Source organism: Balaenoptera ricei, chromosome 7, assembly GCF_028023285.1.
Source record: "Balaenoptera ricei isolate mBalRic1 chromosome 7, mBalRic1.hap2, whole genome shotgun sequence".
NCBI lineage: Eukaryota > Metazoa > Chordata > Mammalia > Artiodactyla > Balaenopteridae > Balaenoptera > Balaenoptera ricei.
In genome coordinates, this window is record NC_082645.1 from 75,991,015 (window position 1) to 76,017,022 (window position 26,008).

The 26,008-nt window shown below is 35.2% G+C and overlaps 2 protein-coding genes across 3 annotated transcripts in view; one reads left to right on the top strand and one right to left on the bottom strand.

Annotated features, from left to right (window-relative positions):
- The window catches only part of COL3A1 (collagen type III alpha 1 chain), a 38,508-nt gene extending 36,647 nt beyond the window's left edge, over window positions 1-1,861 (top strand). Inside the window, exon 51 of the mRNA XM_059928321.1 lies at window positions 728-1,861. Within this exon, the coding sequence (XP_059784304.1) occupies window positions 728-874 (147 nt within the window). The 3' untranslated portion in view covers window positions 875-1,861. The remainder of the gene's footprint in view (window positions 1-727) is intronic.
- Window positions 1,862-13,605: 11,744 nt separating this feature from the next.
- Window positions 13,606-26,008, bottom strand: part of COL5A2 (collagen type V alpha 2 chain) — a 143,437-nt gene continuing 131,034 nt past the window's right edge. For both annotated transcript variants that reach the window (XM_059928323.1, XM_059928322.1), the window contains 7 exons: window positions 24,173-24,280; window positions 23,725-23,778; window positions 22,597-22,704; window positions 20,402-20,693; window positions 18,570-18,757; window positions 16,280-16,519; window positions 13,606-15,593 (listed from right to left, as the gene is read on the bottom strand). In XM_059928323.1, the coding sequence (XP_059784306.1) occupies window positions 15,447-15,593; window positions 16,280-16,519; window positions 18,570-18,757; window positions 20,402-20,693; window positions 22,597-22,704; window positions 23,725-23,778; window positions 24,173-24,280 (1,137 nt within the window). In that variant the 3' untranslated portion in view covers window positions 13,606-15,446. The remainder of the gene's footprint in view (window positions 15,594-16,279; window positions 16,520-18,569; window positions 18,758-20,401; window positions 20,694-22,596; window positions 22,705-23,724; window positions 23,779-24,172; window positions 24,281-26,008) is intronic.

Consider the following 26,008-nt stretch of genomic DNA (forward strand, 5'->3'; position numbering starts at 1 on the left):
ATCATAATGAGCTTAGCATTTCTCATTTAATCATGCTACTTTGAAAAGAAGGAATAAAAATAATGAGGGTGAACAAAAGATGGCATTTGGTGTGAGTTATATTGAATCTACTGATTCATTCCAGGGAAGGTTAAATCACACAAAAAATGAGCATACCTTCTCAACCTCCAGGTGAAAACCAGCTGATGTGAAAGCAATTGAAATTTAAATCCATGATATAAACTTTGCCAGATAATTTAGACAGTTACTATCCACTCTACATAATTGCCATCATACGGACTCAATCTAAAATCTCTTTTTAATTTTAAAGGTTAACTTTAAATCAATCATTTGTTATTATCATTTATGAACAGAAGGAGAATTCACTTCTAATATTAACAGATTCCAATGTGAGAGACCTATCCACTTCTTAGTAAACCAGCTCTATACCTGGTAACAATGACCAGAACCAAGGTTTCTGAGAATGGACTGGCCTGTGGCAATCTCCTTGTTGGGTTTACCCTAAAGCCCTATAAGGCTTTTGGTTAACAATATGGTTTATCAACTGGGAGGATTCTCACTTTGAACTGGAGCAGGTCTCAGATGTATGGAAGATAATGTACGTGGCAAGTTGGCAACTCCCTTCAACAAAATTTTTTTTTTTTAACTTCGTCAAACACAGAAACTGTCTAAGTAATTGTAATGTCATGATCACTTACTTTTTTTTTTTTTTTGCTCTTTTTTACAGAAACACACTGGGGAATGGGGCAAAACAGTCTTCGAATATCGAACACGCAAGGCCGTCAGACTACCTATTGTAGATATTGCACCCTTCGATATTGGTGGTCCTGATCAAGAATTTGGTGTGGACGTTGGCCCTGTTTGCTTTTTATAAACCAAACTCTATCTGAAATCCCAGCAAAAAGTTTCACACTCCATATGTGTTCCTCTTGTTCTAATCTTGTCAACCAGTACAAGTGACCAACTAAGTTCAAGTTATTTATTTCCAAAATTTTTGGAAAAAGTGTAATTTGACCAAAAAAGAATACTTTTTTTTTTTTTTTTTTTTTTTGCTGTTACACCAAATACAGTTCAAATGCTTTTTGTTCTATTTTTTTACCAATTCCAATTTCAAAATGTCTCAGTGGTGCTATAATAAATAAACTTCAACACTCTTCTAATAACACTGTGTTACATTCTTTGAATCCTAGCCCATTTGCAGAGCAATGACAGTGCTTACCATCAAAAGATAACCTTTCTTCTGAAATAGTCAAACATGAAATTAGAAAAGACCTTCCTGTTTCAACTACCTCAACCTGGTCAGAAACACAGATGAATTCTATAAGCCCCATAAGATGAAAAAAATTGTATAAAATACCAAAACTTATAAATTTCACTGATTAAGTTCCTAAAATATTGGTTAAAAGAAAAAGAGTAGAGTGTAGTACAAGAATTTAAAGAAATATTTTTGAAGCCATAATTATTTTAATCTTGAATATCAACTGCTTTTAAAGGTGCTTTTCCTTTTTCTTGTCATTGCTGGTCAAGATTACCAATATTTGGCAAGACTTTAAAGACACATGTTCTGGTGCTAATGTACTTTCACTTTTAAAACTCTAGGTCAGAATTGTTGCCTTACGTTCAAAACACAGATGTACACCATCTGTACATGTCTCCGGTCAAAAAGATTTCCTCGTGTGTCACTGCCGGGGACCCTTTCTCTGCAACCTGTAAAAGTCAACAACAAAAACAAAAAACAAATTTTGGGGCTGCTTTTGTCACAATAACAGAGAATGTGTTGAAATTAAACTTTGTAAGCTTGTATGTGGTTGTTGATCTTTTTTTTCTTACAGACACTCATAATAAAATATCATAATAAACATTCCTGGTTTTTGTCAACTTTTCATAGATTTAAAAAATGCAAGTTTACAATCTAGTGATTTTTCTTGAAAAAAGCATATTGAATCCTAGCTCTCTGGCTTAATAATGCAATGACTTTCAGGAATATGAGATGATATAACTCATGCTGGGAACAGAGATAATGCGCAATGGGGAATCTTGCAGATTTTTAGATCATATTTAGTGGAACTCCTTGGGGCATATTGAAAACTGAGGGCTTCTATATGACACAATCCCTGGAAATAGTAACATAGTAAATTAGGGAGTCTCCAAAGTGGTAGTAATCAGGGAGGAAATTGCTGGTAATTTAGAAGGAAGTAAGCAGGGTCTGGCAAAACAGACATTAATATTAAGAACAGTTGCAAGCTTAGGCTTTTTCTACCACCTCTAAACACTGCCTCATTTCCCTCTTGAGTCAGCCCCTTCTCCATCAACAAGTTATTAATCTTTTAGTTACTGCAAATGAAAATAGCATCGTCTTGCATACCTGACTTTATAGTTTGAAATGTATTCACTCTATATAATTAATAATAATAATCCTTTCAAAAATAAAAATTCCATCAGTCAAATGTCAAGACTCTTAGTCTACTTATCCTCCAAGCTAGAGGCAACCAATGTTAGCAGTTTCTTGTGCATATTTTCAGAAATATTATCTATCTATCTATCATCTATCTATCTATCTGAGTCTATTTGTGTTATGCATTAGAAATTAAATTCCTTGCAGTTTCATTTTAGACATATTCAAAGCCAGCAATATTTGGTCAAGTCTTTCTCACATTGCATCACTCTGACATTGGCTCTCCTGCCTCATCTTTCATTTATAAGGACTCTTTTAACTACATCAGCCCTGCCCCCAACTAGATAATTCAGGATAACTTCCCCATTTTTAGGTTAGTTGATTAACAACCTTAATTCCATCTGCAATCTTAATTCCTCCTTGCCTTGCCATGTAATATAACATATTCCCAGGATCCAGGGCTTAGGATGTGGACACATTTGGGAGCTATTATTCTGCTTACTTCAACAATGATGCACAGAAGTAAGGAGAATGGTGGTGGTCATAGCTGTAGTGAGGGCAGTAATAGCCAGGTTTCTAAAGAAATTTGGCCAGTAGTGCCAGAAATGTCATTCAGTGCCCAGCTCGTTGGTTTCACCAGGCTGCTTCTGGGGTGTGATCTTGAAGATGGCTCTGAATGTCAGCATTCCCTTCATAGCTGTTCATTTTATGAACCTGGGTTCTATAACTTGCTCTGAATTTCCCTGAACTTCAAGTAAAATCTATAAGTTGCATTTCTTAAATCAGCCCAAGTTGGTTTAGGTTGTTTGCATGAATCCAAATGTTTTGGCCTGAGTAACTGGGAGAAAAGTTGCCAATAGCTGAGATGGAGGAGACTATCAAGGTAAAAGATTTGAGGAGCTAAAAGATTTAACAAGATGGGGCGAGTTAAATTTAGAATGCCTATCAATCATCTAAGTAAACTTGCTGAGTTGGAAGTTAGGTATAAATCTGGAGGTCAGAGAGAGGTCTAGATTAGAAAAATTAATTTAGGAGTTTCAGCATATATATGGCTTTTATATCCATGGAAGTAGATACAATCATTAAATAATTGAGTATAGAAAGAAAGGAGAAACTGTATAAGAACTGAATTCTGGGATATTTGAATATTTACAGGTTGGAGAAGTGAGGATGAAGCAGCTAAGGAGATGGAGTAGGAATAAAGGGAAACCAGGAAAGTGTAGTGACCTAGGTGTGAATAAAAATGTTTGCTGTTTAAATTTTTAAATTATAGCATATTAAGAGGATAAGGATGCTTAGGGTTGGTGTATTACAAGGCCACTAATTGCGTATTTTAAAAAGTAAGATCACATGAGGTTATATCAATATTCCTATGTCCTATAGATGGCAAATAATGATGTAATTAAATCTTCTAATTCACAGTTATAGTATCACTTTTTTACCTCTTTGTTGGTGGAAAATTGAATACAACTCTTTATCTTCAAGCTGGCATTTAAGCAAAAAATATTTCATTTATAAAATTTATTTTATAGGTCTTGAGGGTGAAATTTTTGCAGTCATAACAGCATTTTTGGAAAATGGAGAAAAGTAGGGAGAAAAATTAATTATCCATGTCTCACATCTGTGGATACTTCCTTAAAGTCTTCGTTGTATATGCTGACATAATTATGACAAAATACACTTGTAATTTTGTATGCTGCTTATTTCATTTAACACAATACCATTTTATCCATAAGAATTTTTTTTATTTTGTTAATAATTAGGAAAAACATAGAGAAAAATAGCAGTAATGGCTCCAAAGTTAGAAATAACATCAAAGTGATTGTACTTTTATCTAGTTTATATTAAAATTTTACTTGTCTGAGTTTTATCTTAGAGGAATGTACTTATTTTTAAAAGTGAATCATAAACTGTGAAAAATATTTTCTTTTCAGGCAAAACTCTCCATTGAATCATAACTCACTAAGTGAGCTTGATACAACATTGGTGAAAATATTTTATATGACAGAGCATACATGAAAGCTCTCCCTAAATCTTTATGTTTCCCAATTTACCACACCTAAGGTTTTCAGAAATTTTTGAAGAATCACTTGCTGAGTTAATGTCATAAAGAAAAAAAGGCAATCATCCATAGCCAATATTTTTTTAAACAAATTCTTTTTTTTTTTAAATTAATTTCTAGTACCATTTTTATTTATTTATTTATTTATTTATTTTTGGCTGTGTTGGGTCCTCGTTTCTGTGCGAGGGCTTTCTCTAGCTGCGGCAAGTGGGGGCCACTCTTCATCGCGGTGCGCGGGCCTCTCACTATCGCGGCCTCTCTTGTTGCGGAGCACAGGCTCCAGACGCGCAGGCTCAGTAGTTGTGGCTCACGGGCCCAGTTGCTCCGCGGCATGTGGGATCCTCCCAGACCAGGGCTCGAACCCGTGTGCCCCACATTAGCAGGCAGATTCTCAACCGCTGCACCACCAGGGAAGCCCACAAATTCTTATCTGATCATATTTTTCCTCCTTTTTCTTCTCACCTCTTTAAATCTTGTTCAAAAACTATTTCCCTTTAAAATTTCACTAAAATACACAAAATGACTTTGGCATCTTTTAACCATATCTAACATGATATTCATTAATAGAAGAAAGGCTACCCTATGTAGTCCATAAAGTTTATAAATGGGGATTACTATATTTCACACCAGTTTAGTGGTGATGGAAACGCAATGATACACTTGCTTCAATTTTGAAAAGGAGATATTTCATAATTAAATCGGTGGGAGAAATAATAAAAAGATTTAAGCTCTGTCTTAGATTGGGTTCCCTGGAAACAGACTCTATGGCAACTTATGTGAAGATTTACTGGGGAGTCATCTCGGGAGATACAGAAAGTCAGGTTTGGACAGAAGGAGAAGCTGACCCACATGCAACTGACATCGAGGCTTTGGGAAATCCTACAAGAAGCTCTGGAACTGAGATGGCCCTTTAGAGTTGTTATAATTCACAGTAAGAGTGATGGGTCTGTGTAACCTTGACTCAGATGGTCATTGACTCTGGGCCAGAACCTGGAAGGGGTGGGGAGTGGGAGAACCTTCTGTAAGGCAGTCTTAGTGATTGAAGGAAAGTTTTAATGAGGGGCATGGCTGTGAGTCCTCAGTAACAGATATTCCCAGGAGCTGATGCTTTGGCTTTGAAGAGAGGTTATGGGTGGAGCAACACATGATCCACTGGAAGCTCCTACTCCATGCTCATGTGAAATATAACACATGATCACTCCTTGTTAAGAATGTGCTGTCTAGAATAGATAAGTTGAACCCATATGAAATGGTACAAAAGCCTTCAGATGGTGAACAATTAAGTGCTAAATTATGCTGGGCCAACCATCTGAGATATAGGTAGTAGATGAGAAAAGGAATTAGCCAGTGGTGATTACATTGTCATAAAAGTCTTTAAGAAGATAAAACTTGAGTTGTGTAATAAAGAAGGGGAATAATTTTGGTAAATTGTGGCAAAAAAAGAAAGCCACTTTAGAGTAAGAAACAAAAAAAGAGGAGAAATCGAAGCAGGGATAATTATTCCATGCTCACAGGACAGTGAAGAATCCAGGCTACCTAAATCTATTTATTTCAACAACATTACTGAGCAATTATTAAATGCAAGGCTCAGAACCAAGTGCTCAAAAAGGTTCAAGGAGAATGAGATTCCATGAAATTTAGAAAATAACAATGTCACAAGACTCTACGTAGTAAGTTGTATTAGAGAGATCCAAGGCACTTAAAAAGGCCCAAGGAAGGAACCGTCATGTCTGCTTGGAGGTCCTCAGGAAAGGCTATGTGAAGTATATTTGGCAACTTATATTAGCCCAGTTTCAGATGAAGCATGGATTTCATGTGGTGGTGTAAGAGATAAGGCTGGAAGTATAGTCTGGACCAGAAAGCATAGAAGAGCCAGGTGACAGGTTTTTGTCTTTTTTTTTTTTTCCTAATCTACATCTCAATGTAGACCCATATAAAGGTTTTCACTATTGGAAGGCTGCTACTTGAGGAGAGCCTTGAGGTCAAGGGAAGTGTAGTGAAACAGCATCAGATTTACAGAAGATGAAGAGATACCTACTGTGGAAGAAAGAAAGATGAATCAACATTTTAGGGAAGAAGAGGATGAGACTGAAGAACCTTGGCAAGGGATCAGAACATCTTTATTTTCAAAGACTAGACTGAGGAATGAGTCACAGAGTATAGACATAGTTGCTGGGAAAATTAGGTTAAGAGGGGACAATGGGGACAGCAAAAGGAGGACATCAGAAGTCAGGCAAGAGATGTTCCTATTTAACACAGAAGAACTCAGCGGAAAGTTACACAACTCCAGTCTTACTCACAGCTCTCTACGTGGCAGTTCACCACGACAGTGATTCCTTTGGAAGGGTAGCTGAACATGAAAAAATGTGTGACTGTTTGGAGAATACTAGGTCAGGGGCAGTTAAGTAGATTTGGAAAGTACCCTGATACAGATGGTCGATGAAATCATCTGGCTCCAGAATGAAATCATTAGGGAGCAAAACTTCCAAAGGAAAGGGGAAAAGGACAGCATGGTGTGCCTGTGGTGGGAGGAGTTATGTGGAGAAAGCATCATCAAGAGTTGGATTTGGCATCCTTGGTTTTTAATGGTTTAAGAAAAGGAGGGTTTAATTTTGAAGGCTAAGGTTGTGATTAATTCGAGGGTTATGAGGAGAGAGAGGAGACTAAACAGAAGGAGGGTTATCATTTGTGCTACTGATAAAAATGACTGGGGTCTGATTTTCAAATCTTGTCTTGAATTTAAACCACCTGGAAACTGTCGTCAGTGGCATCAGCAAGAGCACAGATTTGAAGGAGTGAAGGCTGTAACTGCCTGTAAGAATCCACAGGGCACAGCATTATGCAGAGAAACTTGTCAGATGTCTCAAGGAGGGGCTTGGACTGCATCTTGCTATCTGAATCTTTAGGGCTTACATTTGGACTACAGATGTCTTCAATTTCTTTGCATTTTTCTCATTAAAGTGACTAACAACTGTGGTCATTCTGTATCTCCAGCTGCCTTTCGTTATAAGATCTATCGCATAACAGTTTCAACTCTTGGGAAAATTGTTCACATTGCATTTCTACCTTCCTCTATTTATTACCATCTGAATCCACATTTTTTACTTCACATATGTGCAGACCAATTTCTTGTAGTATTGATGGCATTTAACCGTAATTGCTTATATATGTAGGCTTTTGTTACACACTCTTTAAATTGTGGTGAATCATATTCTTAGATAAAAATAAATGCACTCTTCATGTTTTTGTTTTTGTTTTTAACTTGTAAGATAGTCCCATGGCAAGGCATCGATGTGAATTAAATATCATTTGAGGTGTTTGTTGATGGCATCAAAATCAAATCCAGCAGAGAATTAAAAGTGTAAGTTGTATAGGATTATGCTTAATTAGTACAACTTCATCTTTAGGGATCCTTATTATAACAGTCTCACGGGTATCTTTGCTTAGATTGATTTTCAACCAGAATTTTCATCTTTCTTCATATTTCTTTCTATTGGTCTTCTTGAGTTTAGTCATGAAAGGGCAAAAATGAGAATAAAAACTGCATTATTGCATCAAAGGAGGCTTCAGGTAATCTTTTCCAAAGTTCATGGTTACCTTTAACAACCAAGTTTTGGGATCCTACAACTAAAAAATAATATTCCTAACTTTCCCCTTTCTCTCTTTTCCCCTTAAACTCCAGAGGTTCCCAGTGATCTGTTCTGGCTCACTACTCTCCTTTGACGTCCTTCTTGAGTGATCCCATTCCCACCCAAAGCTCTAACAACTCCTTGATGTGATGGCTCACATATCTTTAGGTATAACACCCACTTTATCTCCAGAGAGATGCTCCATACACACATCAGTTACATCCTCAGCCTGTTTCCTTTTCTATTCCCCATGTTAGTAAATGTCATCATCTTCCATCCAGGTACCTAAGAAGCCAGAAACCTGAGAATGATCCTAAATCTCTTGTTGTCTCACCCTCTCACTCTTTTTTTTTTTTTTTTTTTTTAAAGCACTTTTCTTTTTTTTTTTTATAGCTACTTTATTTATTTATTTATTTATTTATTTTATTTTTGACTGTGTTGGGTCTTCGGTTCATGCGAGGGCTTTCTCTAGTTGAGGCAAGTGGGGGCCACTCTTCATCGCGGTGCAGGGACCGCTCTTCATCGCGGTGCACGGGCCTCTCACTATCGCGGCCCCTCCCGTCGCGGGGCACAGGCTCCAGACGCGCAGGCTCAGTAGTTGTGGCTCACGGGCCCAGCTGCTCCGTGGCATGTGGGATCTTCCCAGACCAGGGCTCGAACCCGTGTCCCCTGCATTAGCAGGCAGATTCTCAACCACTGCGCCACCAGGGAAGCCCTCCCTCTCACTCTTTCATCAGATTTTGTTGATTCTATTTCTTCCATCCCTTCAAGTCCATCTCTCTTTCTCCATCCTCAGTGGCATTGACTTCTCAGTCCCTGTTACTTTTTCTCCAAACTTGTTCTAACTAATCTCTCTGTTGTCAGTCTCGCTCACAGTAAAAATTCTCCCTGAGTATTGCTGCCGAGGTGATCTTTCCAATATGCAAATCACAATATGTATCTTCTTTGCTTAAAACTTCAGTATTTTGCAGTAAAGGTTCTATTGATGTTTTGGATGGTTCAGATTTTGTTCAAAGGGATTGGCTTGCATGCAAGATATTCAACATCTTTGGCCCATCCATAAAATGCTAGAATATTTCCCAACTGTTATAACCACAAACACCCGCCTCACACATATCCAAGGGTTCTCTAGAGAGGATGTTTACACTCCCAGCTTATAACCAAAAATAGTTGCCTAAAAAAAAAAACTTCTTCAGAATAATTTTCAATCTCTTTAGCTTGACATACCTTCATGGTACCTCTTTCTCCTTTAACTCCAAACAATCCCTTGTAGGCAGTCTACTGCCATGTCAGCCTGATTGGGATTCCCTGAACAAGCCACAGCTCTTAAGAACTGCATACCCTAATTTATGCTGTTCCTTATATCTGGTATGCCTTCATTGCTCAAGACACTGTCTTAATCCCTCACAACTCATTAAGAGAAAACCTTTTCCAGGTAGTCTTCCTTGCTCTCCCTCCTCTCCAAATCCCAGCCTAATTTAGAGGGCTTAGTTCTGTGGTTCCACTGTGCGTACTCCATTTAGATCAGTTATAACCATGTATTTATTCAATTCAGTTGGTATATTGGTCTGTTTTACCCACAAAATGGTAAAATGGTAAAAACAGCATATAAAGCATGGAATGACTTCCTGTAGCATCAACTGGATACTACATTCCAAACAAAAAAACATACCAATATCCTTACATGAAAGACACAAGCAAAACATGCACTCACAACAGATTCTTAGGCTATAGTGTAAATTAATCGGCCACCATTGTGAAATTGGTTGTGTTATGTGAATTTTAAGTTCCATTCTATTTTATATTTGTATCTGCAATTTTTACAAATGATATTTTAAGTTACTCATCAACCGTTAAAATTCATAGTTCTGGAAGATCCCCAGTGTATCTTGTTCTTTCTCCTACCCCCAGATCACTTCTGGTGGCACTATCTACTCACATTTACAGGAACTCTAAGTAAACCAATTTGATAAAATGACTGTAACTATACTCTCCAAATCCAGTGGGATAAACAGACAGAAAGTGTATGTGAGTGTTTTCCTGCATCTTCTTTACATCTATTACAATCAAACATTTTAATATTTGTCAAATTCTGATAGATGAAATTTAATATCTTACTGTTTTGGTTGCAGTTTTTATTTCTAATGACATTATATATCTTCCACATGTTTATTGGCCTTTATTTTATGGCTTTCTGAATTATCTATATAGGATTTTGCACAATTTTGCTTTTTTGTACTGATTTTTAAGGGGTTTTATTTTGTAAGTAAAGTATACGAAGTCTTTTCTGTCATAGTTATTACAAAAATTTTCCCTGTTTAAACAAGCTCTTATGCGTGCTCATTGAGTTTTATAATATAGATTTAAAATTCTAGAATCTGATATTTCAACATTTTACTTTGTTATTTATATATTTGTTTTCATTACCATTCCAAGATTATTAAACTACTCAAAATAATTTATGCAAATACTACATTTAGAGGTTCTTTAAAAAGTGAAATATTCAGTCCATTTGGGAAATGTCTTGGTTTAAGGACTAAGGAAGGAAACATTCTTTAAAATGATAAATGTCTATCAAGTAACTGTAACACCATTTATTGAATTAATGAGAATTAATTTAATTATACATTAAAAATATAATATAGACATGTATTTATATATTTATATATATAAATCTAATATAGATATATAGATTCTTGTCTAAATACTCTTCTTTTACCATGGTCAGTAGATTTTTATTATTTTTTTCATATCTAATAGGAAGAGTGACCCGTCTTTACTCAGCATTTCTGTTTTGGGGGGGATTCCTTATCACTTTTCTTGCATATTTTTGATTCCAATGAGCTTTAAAATGGTTTTGTCATACTCCATGCTTTTAAGATCCTACAGGGATTTTAAGTAAGATTGTACTAAACTTATATTTTAATTTAGGAAAAAGAATTACATTTTTCAAATACTGAGTTTCCCTATGTGAGAAAAAGGCACAATTATGCCCATTTAATCTTATTTTACATACCTTGGTCAAAAGTTATAGTTTTTTTTCAATCAGGTTCTATAAATGTCTTATCATGTTAGGTCCTTAGTGTTGTATGTTGTTATTGCCTTTGTGGATAGAATCATTTCTTCTGTTATGTTTTCTATCTAGTAATATGAATAGAAACAGTAATCATAATACAATAGTAATAATGAAATGTGCTTCATGCTAGTACATATATCAACTATGTATTCTCTAAATATACTTTTCCAGTTACACAGTAGATATTTTCTCATCATTCATTCAATGAATGTATTTTGAACAAACACAAATATCAAGCAGTATGTTGGATCCTTGTAAAGAGCCCCTGCCCTTATAAAAAATACAATTAATAGAGAAGACTAAGACTAATCAAATAATCATACAATTATAGAAAGCATCATAATTTGCGCTATAAGGAAAAAATACAAGGTGCCAAGAAAATTTATAACGGGGGATGTTATCTAACCTGGGAGGTAGTGAAGGGTGAGGACTCTAGGAGGATTTCGTGAGGATGCAGCATTGAACAGAGCTCTAAAAGATGAGTACTAGTAAACCGGGCAAAAGAAATGCAAATGCAGGTGGCCTTTGACAGGATGGGGAATCTGGCTTAGGAAATGGACAGAAATTCATTGTGTGTGAAGCAGAGAATAAGGCAGATGGTGGCAAAATGAAGCTTGAGAATTAGGCGGGAAGTCAGGTCATGCTGGAGCCTCATAAAGTTTAAGTATTTTTATCTTTATCCTAGAAGCTACCAGTGAAGCTTTTTAAGGATCTGTGTGTGTGTGTGTGTGTGTGTGTGTGTGTGTGTGTGTGTGGGTGCATGTCTGTGTGCTGTGTTGGATGGTGGCGGAGAGTGAGGTGACATATTCAGGTTTATATTTCAGATTGATCCCTCTGGCTCTCCTGGGAGTAATGGATCAGAAGAGGGTAAGAATGGATGCCTGAAAACCTTTTAGAAGGATATTGAAGGAGCCCAGGTGAGAAATAATGATAATGTGAACTAGGATAGTGGCAGTGGAGGTAGAGCGAAGGGTATGGCCATAAGGAACATTTAGGAAGCAAAACTGAAAATACTTAGCAACGCCAGGGTTCTGGCATTGTAAGGGAGAGAGAGGTGACAAGAATGACTACCAGGTTTCTGGTCTGCCTAAATGGATGAATGACGAGGCTCTTGCCTGAGATAGGGAACATAGAACATAAATCAGCTTTGAGATAAAAGTATCGTAATTTTTTGAAACATAATGAGCTCCTAGTACTTCTGAAATCCAAATGAAGATGGTGAGTTAAACATTTACGCATGCATTTCTTGAGCTCCCAGGAAAGATTTAGGTTGTGTATATACATTGGAGCTATTGACATTAGATAGAAATGACATGGATAAAGCCGGTGATGAACGAGTATTGAGTGTGAGGGTAAAGAGAAAAAGACTGGTCCCTGGGGAATGCTGACATTTACATATTGAGTAAAATGATCATTGATAAAGGAGACTGAGAAGAAAAGCTGCTCTTGGGTAAGCCAGCCAGTCTGATAATAAAAAAAAATCATCCTACTGGCATGCCCCATGCTCCATAGTCTTTTGGTTGTCTTTGCAGCATCATTGCCTTGGTTTGCCACTGTTGGACCTCAGCCCCCAAATCAGCTTTTAAGAGATTATTCTTAGTCTCTCCTAAAATTTTCATAATTTCAAAGAAAAGTGTTATCTTGAGGTGTTCTTTTTTCATGGTGGGATAGGAACTCTAAGTGAGGTGGTTCCAATGATCATTTTTTTTTCCAGATTTTTCTTGCACTTGCTTTCTGCCATATAACAACATCGATGTGAGAAGAAATGTTCTCTACAATTTCTTTGAATCTTTTTTTAATTTAAAATAAGCTACATTGAAACTGGTTCATTTGCCAAATTTTGTGTTAGGAGTCTGGGACTTTTTTGGCATTGTGTTTTCTTTGCTATTTTTCTTCCTTTCTGTTAATTTGGGGAATTTTCATTTGTATTTTTAATAAAGTAATAATAAATTAATGTCACCATCCTCCCCAGCTGCAGATTATTTCACGTTTGATGATGCAGAGTTTGAGGTGTGTATTGAACATGAAGGAAAGAAGTACACTCGTCTAATGAAACCTATAGATCTGGAACAAAGGCAAGAAATTTGAGGGCTTCTGGAATGGTCTGGGACAGCCTTTTATTTGTAACATTCCTGAGGTTCAAATAAGAAGTGGTATTTCTATAGTTGAAAATTATTAGTGCTTTTGACTTAAGAGAATCACCACGTATTTCTGGCTCATCTAGCTGAACTTGTACAACTTGTATAGGTTGGACTTGGAGGAAGTGTTACTACAAACAAAACTCACAAATCTTTAGGTATATACATATTCAAATATTCAAAATCAAGATGTGGGGCTCAAATAATAACCAATTTGGGAGAAAACAATATTGTGAAATAAATATTGAAGGTAAAACTCTGAAAACATTTAGGCTAAATTCATATGTGATACACTGAGACATACGTTTTATTATCACAGTTTATTCAACCATGAAAAATAAGTTGCTTTCCTCTTGGTATCAATAGTCAGTACGCTGAGATTTTTAAGGGCATAGACAGTGATAATTAGTGTCGTGTTGCCTTTGTGAGTGATGCTGCAAATTGATTTTCTTTATAAGCCAGTGTCTACATGATGAAAGGTATCTGTTGTTTTGTCTTGTAAACAAATGGTAAACAAAGAATACCACAACACCTAACTTTTCACCACTGAAAACGAAATGGATCTAATATGTTCAAAGGAATTCCACGAAACGAAAACCATTGACATGACAAAAGCGTGCATTTAATTCAATGCTTTGCAGAGATACATGACTAAAGTTGTGTGCATGGCTTGTCCTTTGGGATGGTCCCAGCTGTTTATTTTTAAAGAAAAAATAAAAATGGAGCCAACAAATGCAATGAAGGAAAAAAAATCCTTGAGACATAAGGGGACCTACATGTTCTAGTCTAAGAAACATGCAAGTATTACAAAACATTCCAGATACAGCATGACAGATGAACAGTGAACAGGCACTGGGACAATGCTCCTTCTTTCAGAAACGGGAAGTGTAACAGTTATGTTTTCACAAATGGTATTGATGAAACCATCTTTATTTTTAAAGAATTTTATAGAAGGAATTTTAGCACCATCATTAAAGGAAAAATAATAATACATTTTAGCCCTGCCTATCTCCAGTCTTGGAATAATCACAGAAGCATAGCACCTTTTAGTATCTAAAATATAAACAAGACTAGTTAAGTCCATCCCAGCTTGTAGAGATGAGGTAGCTCATGCTAAGAAATGTTGGGTCATTTTTCCTATGAGAGGTCAAAGGCCAAACGTTCTAATTCCAATCATCAGATTTGATTAGAATCAGCTCCACAACTCTGAGTTTCTAAATCTTTTTCTTCATTATAGGCCTCAGGAAGATGAGACTGTACATGTGGAAGACTCTCAACTTTGGGTCCTGAACATTTGTTTTTAAAGTTATGTGGAAATTATTTAGCATTCTATGTTTTCTTAAACAAGAAAGTGCAAATGTATTCAATGGTATACTCATTTAACTTCTACCTATATTGATAGATCGAGTCAAGAGGGAAAGGTAGCTTTAAATTTGAATGAGAAAGACGTCTAGATTCACCACACTTTACAAAAATTTAGGATCACTTTTTTTTCAGAAATTCCATTGAATATATACTATTTTAACATTCCATTTAAGACAGTGAGAAACTGATATTTTTTTCATGGTTCCCTTTAAAGAGTCTCCATGTTAGTTATACAATATCAAGACATGCATCTGGGTTTCAATCACAAGGATAAACATTTTGCTTTCATTTTTAATTGATAATCTGGAAATGAGAGGTCACAAAAGGGCACTACTTTCTATTTTTCCAACTGCAGCCACGTGAAATAAACATGTGTTGTGGTTTTACATACCCCACTCTTTAAGCTATCTGCCAGGAAGAAAGATTTTCTTATAAATACTAAGCAACTTTGTCATTACATTGAAATAAATTGAAGAAAATGGAGATTTATTTATTCAAACAGTTTACTTTTTTTAAAGGTTGTCATTGTCGTTGATCATCTTAAACCTAAACTGCTTATTGAAAAATATTTTAAATCAATTAAAACTTGAGGATTGTAAGTAAAATAAATATTCTGAAGGATAAGGAGGCCAGGCACTTAAGACCATATATACAATGCTGATGCAGAATCAGCCATTACTTCAAGAGTCTCAGGATCAGCTTCAAACAGTCAAAGTCCTGTGAATGGTGGTGGTCACTGAGGGTCGGGGTGGTGCTCATTGTCGATGTATCTCGGCTTGCTTCACACAAAACAAACTGGCCCAACTTCGATGCCAAATTCTTGGTCTGTACTGCCGACATCCACAGGGGCAAGATCTATAATGGGCAAGCGTGCCACATTCTGTGTTCTATATTCAAAGATGGTCTTGCCCACATTTCCATTTCGTTTCTGGAATTAAATGGTACAACGGGTTAACAGCATATACAAATTATCCCAAAGATTTTGGACAGCAACTTCCAAACCAGCTTTTATAAGGTAAAAGCAATGATTTTTAGAGCACTATTTAAAAGTAAGAGCGCTGCTAACATAAAGTGAGATACTGGCATAACTCGCAGGCATTTCTCTCATTCTTTAAATTGAGAAAATGACCTTTATTCTTTTGCAGCTTCCCAAATGGTCACTAACAATACAAATTATGAAAGCCTTTTTGATTTTCACAAGTGAAACCATAATTCATCATTAAATATTTTCCTTTTTTATATCTAGATATGCAAGGGGGAAGACATATAAATCAGTGAAAAATATAAGGTAACTCAGATTGATTACATATTTTAGAATCAGGAAATTATAAGCATGGAATTGAGATTAAATAAACTAAGTAACTTGCAGGAGAACCAAAGTGAGTTTGCAAAAGAGCTGCAAGGATCCAGTCCTTTATTGTTTTGTATTAAAATCTCTACTGGTATTTCATGTACTAACACACATTCAAACTTATCCTAAGGAACAACTATAAACAAACTGCTGTTGTGTTTATATACAGGGTAAAAGTGCCCCCACCTCTAGTGCCAGGACAGTATTTTTAACAAAATGATTTTTTTTCTTCAGCCAGATCAATATGGATCAAAAGTACTTACAGAGCAAGTATCATGAAGAACTACGTATCTGAATCTAAGGTTTCCCTCTGCTTTGATTTCTAAGTCATTTGACCCTTTGAGAACCACAGCTTTCTTGAAGTTCTTAGCTTGATCATCCATGTATCCTACACTGTTTTTACAGATGTAAGTAATGTTCTGGGAGGCTTCTTTCGATAAAAGGCGCAAGAAGGTCATTTGAGTAATGGCTGCATTAGGTGACTGGTGGTCTCCATAAACAAACTAGAAAAACAAAAAGAGTCTTTGTTATACGTGTCTACCCCTCTTGAGTTCTTATGGTTGGACTAATAAAATTGGCACAAGACAGATTAACAGGAGAAAAAGAAACAACTTTAATTCAGGACACAGAGGTCTCATAGAAATGGGACCTAAGAAGTAGCCAAAGCAGGCAGCTTTTATACTTTTTAGACAAAAAAAAAAACAAAAACAAACAATAAATTTGAGAGGAATTGACAGGACAAAGAAACCTAGGTTTGGGTATGTAATTGGTAAGGAATTTAAAGTTTGGGCTTGGGTAGTAAATTAATAAGGAAGTAACAAGGTTTGTTTATACAGGCTTCTTGGCTCTAAATTCCCTGTCTCTGATGATAAAAATGTCTTTCTGTCCCCCAGTACAGGGATGGCACCTTTCACAAGGGAGATTTATTTCCTGCTTTCGAGGAGACAGAGAGCAGGGTCAAACTGTCCCTCTTGCATCAACCGTTACTCAAATAACTTTAATTCAAAATAATCAACATGCCACTGATTCATATTTTGGAGTGGCCTGCCCTGGGCCCCAATATATGTAATACTGATGAGTTTTATAGTGGTGTGTGTGTGTGTGTGTGTGTGTGTATGTGTGTGTGTGTGTGTGTGTGTGTGTGTGTATTGATTTCAGACAAATTAATTTTGAAGAGTATTACTTCTTTTGAAGAGTATTATTCTTTCATATAACAAGATATTCTACCTATATACATAAAAATATCTTAAAATTTCTATGAATATTCACAAATAGGAAGCTTTGTCTTTACTACCCCAAACAAGTGGTGATGAAACCAAAGATAATTATAACTCACCAGAGAAAGTTTAAGTATTTTAAAATTTGCTTCTCTATTTGTTTAAAAAAAAATCTTGAATATTACTTTTTAGAAGAAGTTATATACTTGGGCATAGGTTTGGATATTCAATCATGTAGCAAAAATAACTCACTGTTTTTATTGTTAATTATAATAAGAATTAGGACTTAACATTAGTATAAAATCTTTTTTAACCCGACTGTTATATACTTGTAGGAAATATGAAGTACGAGTTTTCCATTAGCTAAAACAAATAATCAAAAATAACTTCCTACAGGATATTTCCTACCCATCTTCTACTTTGAGCTTTATTTTCAATGCTCCTATATGAGCTTTTTACATAATATGTTAACTAAATTACATTTCACTTAGGTATATTTAAATTTTAAAATTTTCCTTTTCATTAAATAATGGTAGATTCTAGTATATCCTGCATATATCCATAATGCCCTCCTACTATGTTTATTATGAACAGGAGTTCTGAGAAAAGGTCAGGAGCAGAGTTGAGAAGAAAATTTCAGAGTTAGGCTGCCATAAAGAGATCTGGAATAGAATTAGAATCTAAACACTGGACCATGAAAGAAACATAGAGGGGACTAGACTCAGAAAAATATCAATACCATTTATATAATCATAAAAATGCCTTAAGTTTAAATAATACTACAAGGTTTGCAAAGTGATTCAATCATTACAAATAATATTATAGTGATTATCTAATATTTATCCATAACTTACCAAATACTAGATACTATATTAAGCACTTTATATACACACAGAAACTATGAGATAAATATTATTGCCCTCACTTTAAAATGGCAAAACTGAAGCTCCAAAAGGTTAAGTGACTTCCTAAGGTCCCAAAGTTAGTAAGACATCCAGGTATGAGTCACCTAGGTCTCCTGACGCTAAATATACTTCTGTCTTCCAACTATGGCAAGATCCCTTCAACTCTACTCCACAGTCAGTGTCATACGCATTAAAGGAGCTAATATGAAAAAATAATTACTTTTGTACATTCCATGAATGGGAAAATTATCATTCAAAATTTATGTTAATTTAATTCATAGTAATGTTTATGCAATGATACTATAGTTGTAACTAATGAGAATATATCACTTCAAAATAAACCCAGTCAAAAAATAATAGCACAGTCCTAAATAAATACAATAAATAATGACAAGCAATGAATACGATTTTAAGTAAGCATATTAAATTACCTGAGATCCTCTATTCATATCAAGACCATACCAAACAGGCTTATTATCAGGAGATTTGCTGGCCCACCAGGTTTTACGTGGTACACTGGATGGGTTTGCTGAAATACATGTTTCTCCTGTTTCCATGTTGCAGTAAACTCTGATTGCATCTTCAACAGATCCCTGGTTAGGATCAATCCAGTACTCACCTATTTTCCAAAATAAAAATATTTGCTAAATAAAAAGAACTTCAAACATGATTATGAGTCTCTAAAAGAATTAACAGAGGGTTTGAAAATATGAACTCATTGATTAAGGACTCTTTGAAGAGAGAATCGCAGTTAAGGAAACACTCTGCAGCTAAGGAAAAAGTAACTGTTATGCATTTGGGCCCTTTCTACATGCCAGGCACCTTGCCAAAAGGTACCCAAGGCTCAAAACACAAATGTGAAGAAAATATCATTATACCCATTTTACAAATGAGAAACTATACCCATTTTACAAATGAGAAACTATACCAAAAAGAGAGAATCCACAGTAAGTAAGCAGCTTTGCCAAAATGAACGTGTTCCCACTTAATTTGTAAAGCCAATATTTTAAAACAAATAATAATGGAATGTAATAAAATAATGTATTCAAAACTATGAATAAAGTAAGTAAATGAGTCAAACTACAATTAGAATGCTATGAATTTTCTCACTGGCTCTATTTAGAATTGATCTTCTCATGTAGAAGAGATCCTTGAAGCAGGCTATACCAAGATAGTGCTTGGTGCTAGAGATACAGTCAGTAAACACACAAACTAATACATTTTTGTGCATATATGTCTATGTACACATCTGTGTGTATATTTTGTACATATATAAAATATATGTATATATATTACATGTATATTTATATATGTATATATAAATATATATCATTTATATAATAGTATATGTAATATATGTGTAAAATATATAAATATATGTATGTATATATAAAATGTATGTATAAAATACATAAATATATGTATGTATATATAAAATATATATATAAACTATGTATGAAAAACTGCATTTTAAATGAAATGAAGGGGCATTTATTTGGTGGTGGGATATAAGGTATAGAGTTAGTAATCAAATTGCCTATTCTGCAAAGATAACAATTTTAGCTATCCCTGTTAATATCATTTCAAAGTTAACTGAAACTCTTAAGCATTTCATAGCTCATTCCTATGGCCTAGGATCTTTCTTTTCCAGGTCTTATTAGATTAATCAAAATGATAGAATTTTGCAAACTTCAGGCATGGTATATACAACTAGAGAAAAAGACTATTTAATTCCAAAATATTTTATAACATAACTATAACATAATCCTGCAGCAGAGATTACTGAAGTGTGATTTGTAGAACAGTAAATGACATGAAAGGAATTCCATATTCGAATAAATTTGGGAAATAAAATGTATACTTTATTCTACTCTTGATGATCCAACTATATGTTAGCATATTAAATCCCTGAGAATTACTGAGGTAACCAAATATATTTAACCTTGCTTAAGCAAGTATTTTGGACATCTATATCACCACAAAATTATCAATATTTTAAGACTTCTGGGTGGAAATGGAACTACCACCGTGAAACTGGATCACGAATAGGCTACGTCCTCTATTAAAGCGCTTAGCTTCTCACCCCCTAATTTTTCATATCATTGGCCATCCCCACCACTAAACCACAAACTCTGTGACTGTCCACCATTTTATCTCTTGTGTCTATCACTAAATAGAGAGTAAATAAAATATTTTGGAATGCATTGGAGAATTACACATCAGAAGCAATAAGCTTTGCTCAAATGGGCAGCTGTCTACTCACCGCTCTGCTTTGCAGAATGGCAAAGCTTTAAGTCATCACAAGTTCGGGCTGGGTGCTTTCTAGAGCCATCAGGGCTGCGCATGGTTTCGATCTGACTACTGAGTGACTTCAGGGTAGCATGCACCCCTGGGTCCGTTTTATTTTTGTCATCAGGAGCTGCCTGATCTTCAGTAAACTCTGGAAGTGGATCTGGCATGCTCTCATCATAGTGCCCCATGATATCCCCGAGAGCAGCTGTAAGGTGGCCAGGGGGACCCGGAGGGCCAGGGGGACCAGGCTCGCCAGGAGGACCCTAATTTAAAAAAATCGGAAATACATTTAACACATTTTTTTGGTTTTTGTTTTTCTATTGGACGCAAAGGCATTGATGGGACTTGGTGCAGAGAGAGTTACAGTGCAACACCCCAATGTGATGGTACTTGGGAGATCTGTGACTCATGCCCTTTTTAAACTAGATGGTTCTGGCCTGCGAACCTGTAACATTCCAAGGGTGAGAAATGATGCATAATTGTTTTTCAGGCAACATATCTGCAAGTTGGCATCTGAGATAAATAAAGAGCAAAGCACAAAATATTTGCTTTGATGTTTACCCTTGAAGATGTAATACATTTTATGTTAAGAACATACAGATATGCACACTCATTTCCAAACTATTCTGGGCAAGGCACAACTAAAATGTTTTGAAAGGATTTATGGACAGAAGATGAATGAGGATATGCAGAGGAGTTGTGGGTGTTAGTTCTATAAGACTACATGTCAACGCCAAGGAAATACACACAAGAAACACTCGCAAGAGAATTTCCCCATATTTCCAAATAAGGGGGAAAGCACAGGAAGTCTTTTTATGTGCATTAGTTAGTGTGTAGATCAAAATCCTCCATACTAAACAAAACTGGAGGAAGTTCTCTTTGCCCTTTTTATTAGCAAAAAATAAAGAGTTCTCTTACTTTTTTTTGCCAAACCAGAACTACTGGAGCAAAAGGGAGATAAGCACAAAAATTAGCAGAGGCTAGAAAAGTGGATCCTCTCTATTAATTTCCTTCTGCATTTTCTCAAGGAAGAACTCAGCAACTTGAGAGAATTAACCAACAACCTGAAGATATGTGTGGTCCACATCTCTCGTGGGGAGTACAGTCCTGGCAGGCAGAAGGCTGGAGTTCTGTTACTGGCTCCGCCACTTGTTACATGGTTCTGGAAAGTTGCATCAACCTCTAGTGCAAACAATTTCCTCACCGTCAAGAGACTGTTAAATCTGTGGGGTTTTTTTTCCTTTAAGATCATATCATGATTCCATACATTCCTTTATGCTAATCTCAGGGGAGGAGATTTTTTTTCTATCAAGGACCACTAAAACACAAGATAAAGTCAATCAAGAGCCACATAAGTCAGAGGTATTCCAATTCTGTGGCTGTTTTCCATTTAAAGTTGGAGAAATAAACAAATAGAAAATATTCCTCTTGACCACAGGAAATGTAAAGCTATTCTTTCCATGTAATAAATAATAAATATTTGGCTTAATGGTATTGACAATAAAGGGCAGAGACAGAATAAGAAAAGGAAAATAAAACCAAAGAGGAAGAAATACCAGGGAGGGATGCATAAACTCGTATACACACATGCACATACACACATGCAAGCATGGCAGATAGAGGAGACTGCTTCTCAAAGTTTGTTTTCTGAGAAGCCAAAGTCTAACTAAAGCGATTTTTATAGCTTTACATAATCCTCACGTCAATACTACTGAAATATTTTATTAAAAGTTTTAATTGAAATCCTTTCTGAATTCCATTTTCAGTAAATAACTCTTCGATTTCATATGCTTCACTTTCCAGCATTTTCATGAATGAATGCATTCATCAAATCTCACATTTAGTCTATTGCCTTTTAAAGCAAAGCAACATTTCCATAACTCTAATTATAATACAGTCATAACTTACTATTTGCTTTCATTGATATCACATGAAGTCAAGGCCTAGGTAGCTTGGACTCTGATTTTATATACTCTGAATAATCTGTATTAAAATGTTTGAAATAGCTACTTATACAGACAAGCTCTCATGTGACTTTCAGACTTGTTTTCAGGGTTCCCTGAAGTGTTTTGTCCATCATGCTGCACAGACATTCCTTAGACAGAATCCAAGCTATGAGAATCAATAGAAGCAATCAATCACTTGCATACAAATCTGTGATTTTACCTCAGGGCCTGCTTCTCCGACACTGCCTCGTACACCAGGAGGCCCGATGGGCCCAAGTGGCCCAGGGTTTCCTTCTTTACCTGAAGGACCAACTGGGCCTGGAGGACCCTGTAAGCAACAAAGACTGTATTTTAGATTCTAGGAAGAAAATCTTTACAGTACCTTTCTCTGATCAAAGAACTATTTCTTTATGGAATTAACACAGTGATTTCTCATATTCGTTTTCTTAATGACTAATAAATGGAGTTCTAGCACTTTCTAATGTTTACTACTTCATCACACATTTTCCACACATGAATTTTCCACCATCCATGCAAGGTAAAAGACCAGTGTCAATTAAAAACGTTAATGGACTAGTCATCTTTTACTGGTAGGCACTGCTTCAACAAATTTCATGTACTGTACACCTAACTAGAAATTCAATTAAGTAGGAGTAAGAAAATGACAGAAGGAGTGTCTGATATAAATTAAATTTGTGTGCCTAAACCCCAGAATCTCATCACATCCTAGTAATTTTGATACTGTTCTCAATTTTATGTGTGATTTGTTTGCACTGTATTTAGATACAGCAGAAATTTTTTCTAATGATTTTCCTAAGTAATTATGTGTGTCAATTGTCTTATGACATTAATGACCTATTAGAGGCAGCATTAATACTAATGCAGAATTTCTATAAGCTTCAAATATTGGTTTCATTTTATGATTTGCTTCCTAGTTAGCCTTATGCCAACCATTTCTGAGGAACTATTACAATTACTTAAAGGAAAAAAATAAATCCAGCTTCAAAATCTATCTCCACTTCATGGTAAATCGTATTATATCATTTCAAAGAGTACAATTAAATGGAAATTTCAATAAACACAGAGTAAGAAAATGAACTAACAGATGAGTATATCCACCCTAGGTTAAGAGATTTTAATGTGGGCCCATGAAGTAATATGTCATATTTCAGGATATTTCTACTTAAAGGTAAATGCTGAATGGTTTGTCTCATATGTTTGCTGCCAGCTTCAGAGAACCGAGGCCAACTCCAACTTCAATACCATGAAAATGATACTGAAGCACTAACAGTGTACAACCAGGAGCATTATTATTTACATGTGCAACTTATTAAGTTTTGTTACTTACTCTTGGGCCAAATGGTCCTGGGATTCCAGCACTGCCTTGTTCACCATTGGGACCCTTAGTAGGAAAAAATAATGATGCCAAAATATTTATATCCTACGTTTTACCATTCTTAGCTTTTTCAAATGTACTGTCATTGACTTTAGCAACATAAACTACTTTCATAAAGTCATCAACCTCTATAATGTTTCATGAGTTGGCCAATACTAAAGACAACTGCAGGAGTAATGGTGCATATATCCTTTTGCTTTATTTCTTTCCTACAAAATTACAGCAAATATATAAACAATTATATTGGATAGCTAGGTAATTAGTTACTCATCGAGATATTCTTTGAAATGAAAATAAGATACAAAAAAACCCATCCATTTTATAGACAGATAAATGTTCATGTCAAGATACCTGTGTATTCTCATATGCAGGGCAAATAATACTTAAAGGGATAACTTACAGGAGGTCCAGGAAGACCTTGAAGACCAGTAAAGCCTCTGTGACCCTTCTGACCTCGGTCACCTCGGTCTCCATGATCACCTTTGTCACCTCGAGGTCCTTGGGGTCCCTAGAAGTAGGGTCATAGCATGGATATTGCCTGTTGAGACTACAATTTACTACAGTTTTACTTTGTGTAATTGTATCTGCTACAATTTGGGGTACTGTATTTTATATGAACTAATATATTTACTTATCTAAATAGTATTAGACCTAGAAATTTTTGTCTATTTTTCTCAAGGAATGAAGGTAATCCTTAAAATCATAAGCTATATAATAATGCTTTCCTAAAGATTCAGTTTTTTTATGTTTATCCTACATTCAGACTAAAATGAGGTATTTTAAAGTTTGATCTAGCCTATCTGAGACATTTTCCAAAGATTATATTTCACATATTTAGCTGATATCATTATGTAAAAATACTGCCACCATATATAGATTCTTTTAAATTAAAACGTGAGTTCTTATTTACTTATGTTACTTCTAAGAATAAAATGTTTATTAAATTTGCATATGCAGATAAACTAACTAGATATGAGCTGGGACTATGTTAAGAAATTGGCCATATTTGAAAGTTGCAAAGGGAGTAGATCTTAAAAGTTCTACCACAAGAAAATAAAATTTGCAACTATGTGGGATTATGGATGTTAACTAAACTCACTGTGGTAATCATTTCACAATATACACCTGTATCAAATCATTACCTTAAACAAGTACAGTGTTATATGTCAATTACAGCTCAAGAAAACTGGTGGAAAAATAAGAAATTGGCAAAAACTTGTTTGAACAAATGAAAGAGGAATATCTTCATCGAGCCACTCTCTTCTAAAGAAAACACAAAGAACTCTATGTTATCCTCATATCTGCAATATCTGTACCCAAATCAATCAACCCTGATCCTGAGAAACTAAAGAAAAAGCAATAGTTGAGAATCTAACTGTGGGACAGAAGCTACACCAAGAAGTAAAAATTATCTGATCAATCTTATCAGTCACAGACTTTTTCTTTGTTTGTAAAAGTCTCGGGTAGTAAAGGCAGCTCCAAGGGTCTAGTGGTTCACAGTAAACTGACAAGTAACACAGGGTCACCTACTACAGGGAAAGCTTCTGTTGCCTTTAAAGCTTTTCTAAAAGAGAATTGAAATTCTATCAATCTGACTTTGGAGAATGGAAGATACTATCAAATAGACTGGCTCTCAGGTTAACTTTTCCCTTGTTAGTCTTTTGTTCTTATTTTGTTTGGTTCTTATTTTTTAAATTGGATATCCTAATTGTCAAACAGTATGAGAATCTTTTTTATAATAAAAACAAGACTAGATCTCAGTAACTTTTACATATTATATAAAACAATGTAAATTTAAATACTAAAATCAGTTTGAATGCTTTTATAATGTCAGAAAGGTTATTTTATTTTAGGGATGCCCCCAAACCTCATAATTAAAATAAACCAAACCAGAAAGCACCTATTTAAATGATTAACTAGAGTTCATTTAATGATGGAAAACAAATTGTAACCAGTTAGAAAACCATTCACTTGACATGCCATGTAACTATAAAATCTTCTCTAGCCTAGCTCAAATCAAAGCTGAGAATGATGATTTAATAATAGGTCATAATTTTAAGGCTATAATTGTTCTTCATGAATATAGATATTGATATTGAACACAGATATTGATTTATATAATGGGTGTGAAAGAAACATGACCTATTAGACTGCCCATAAGAGATGATTCACTCATGATAAGACATCAATATAATAATCATTAACCTCGAAGCAATTGCAAATAGCAAAAAAATCA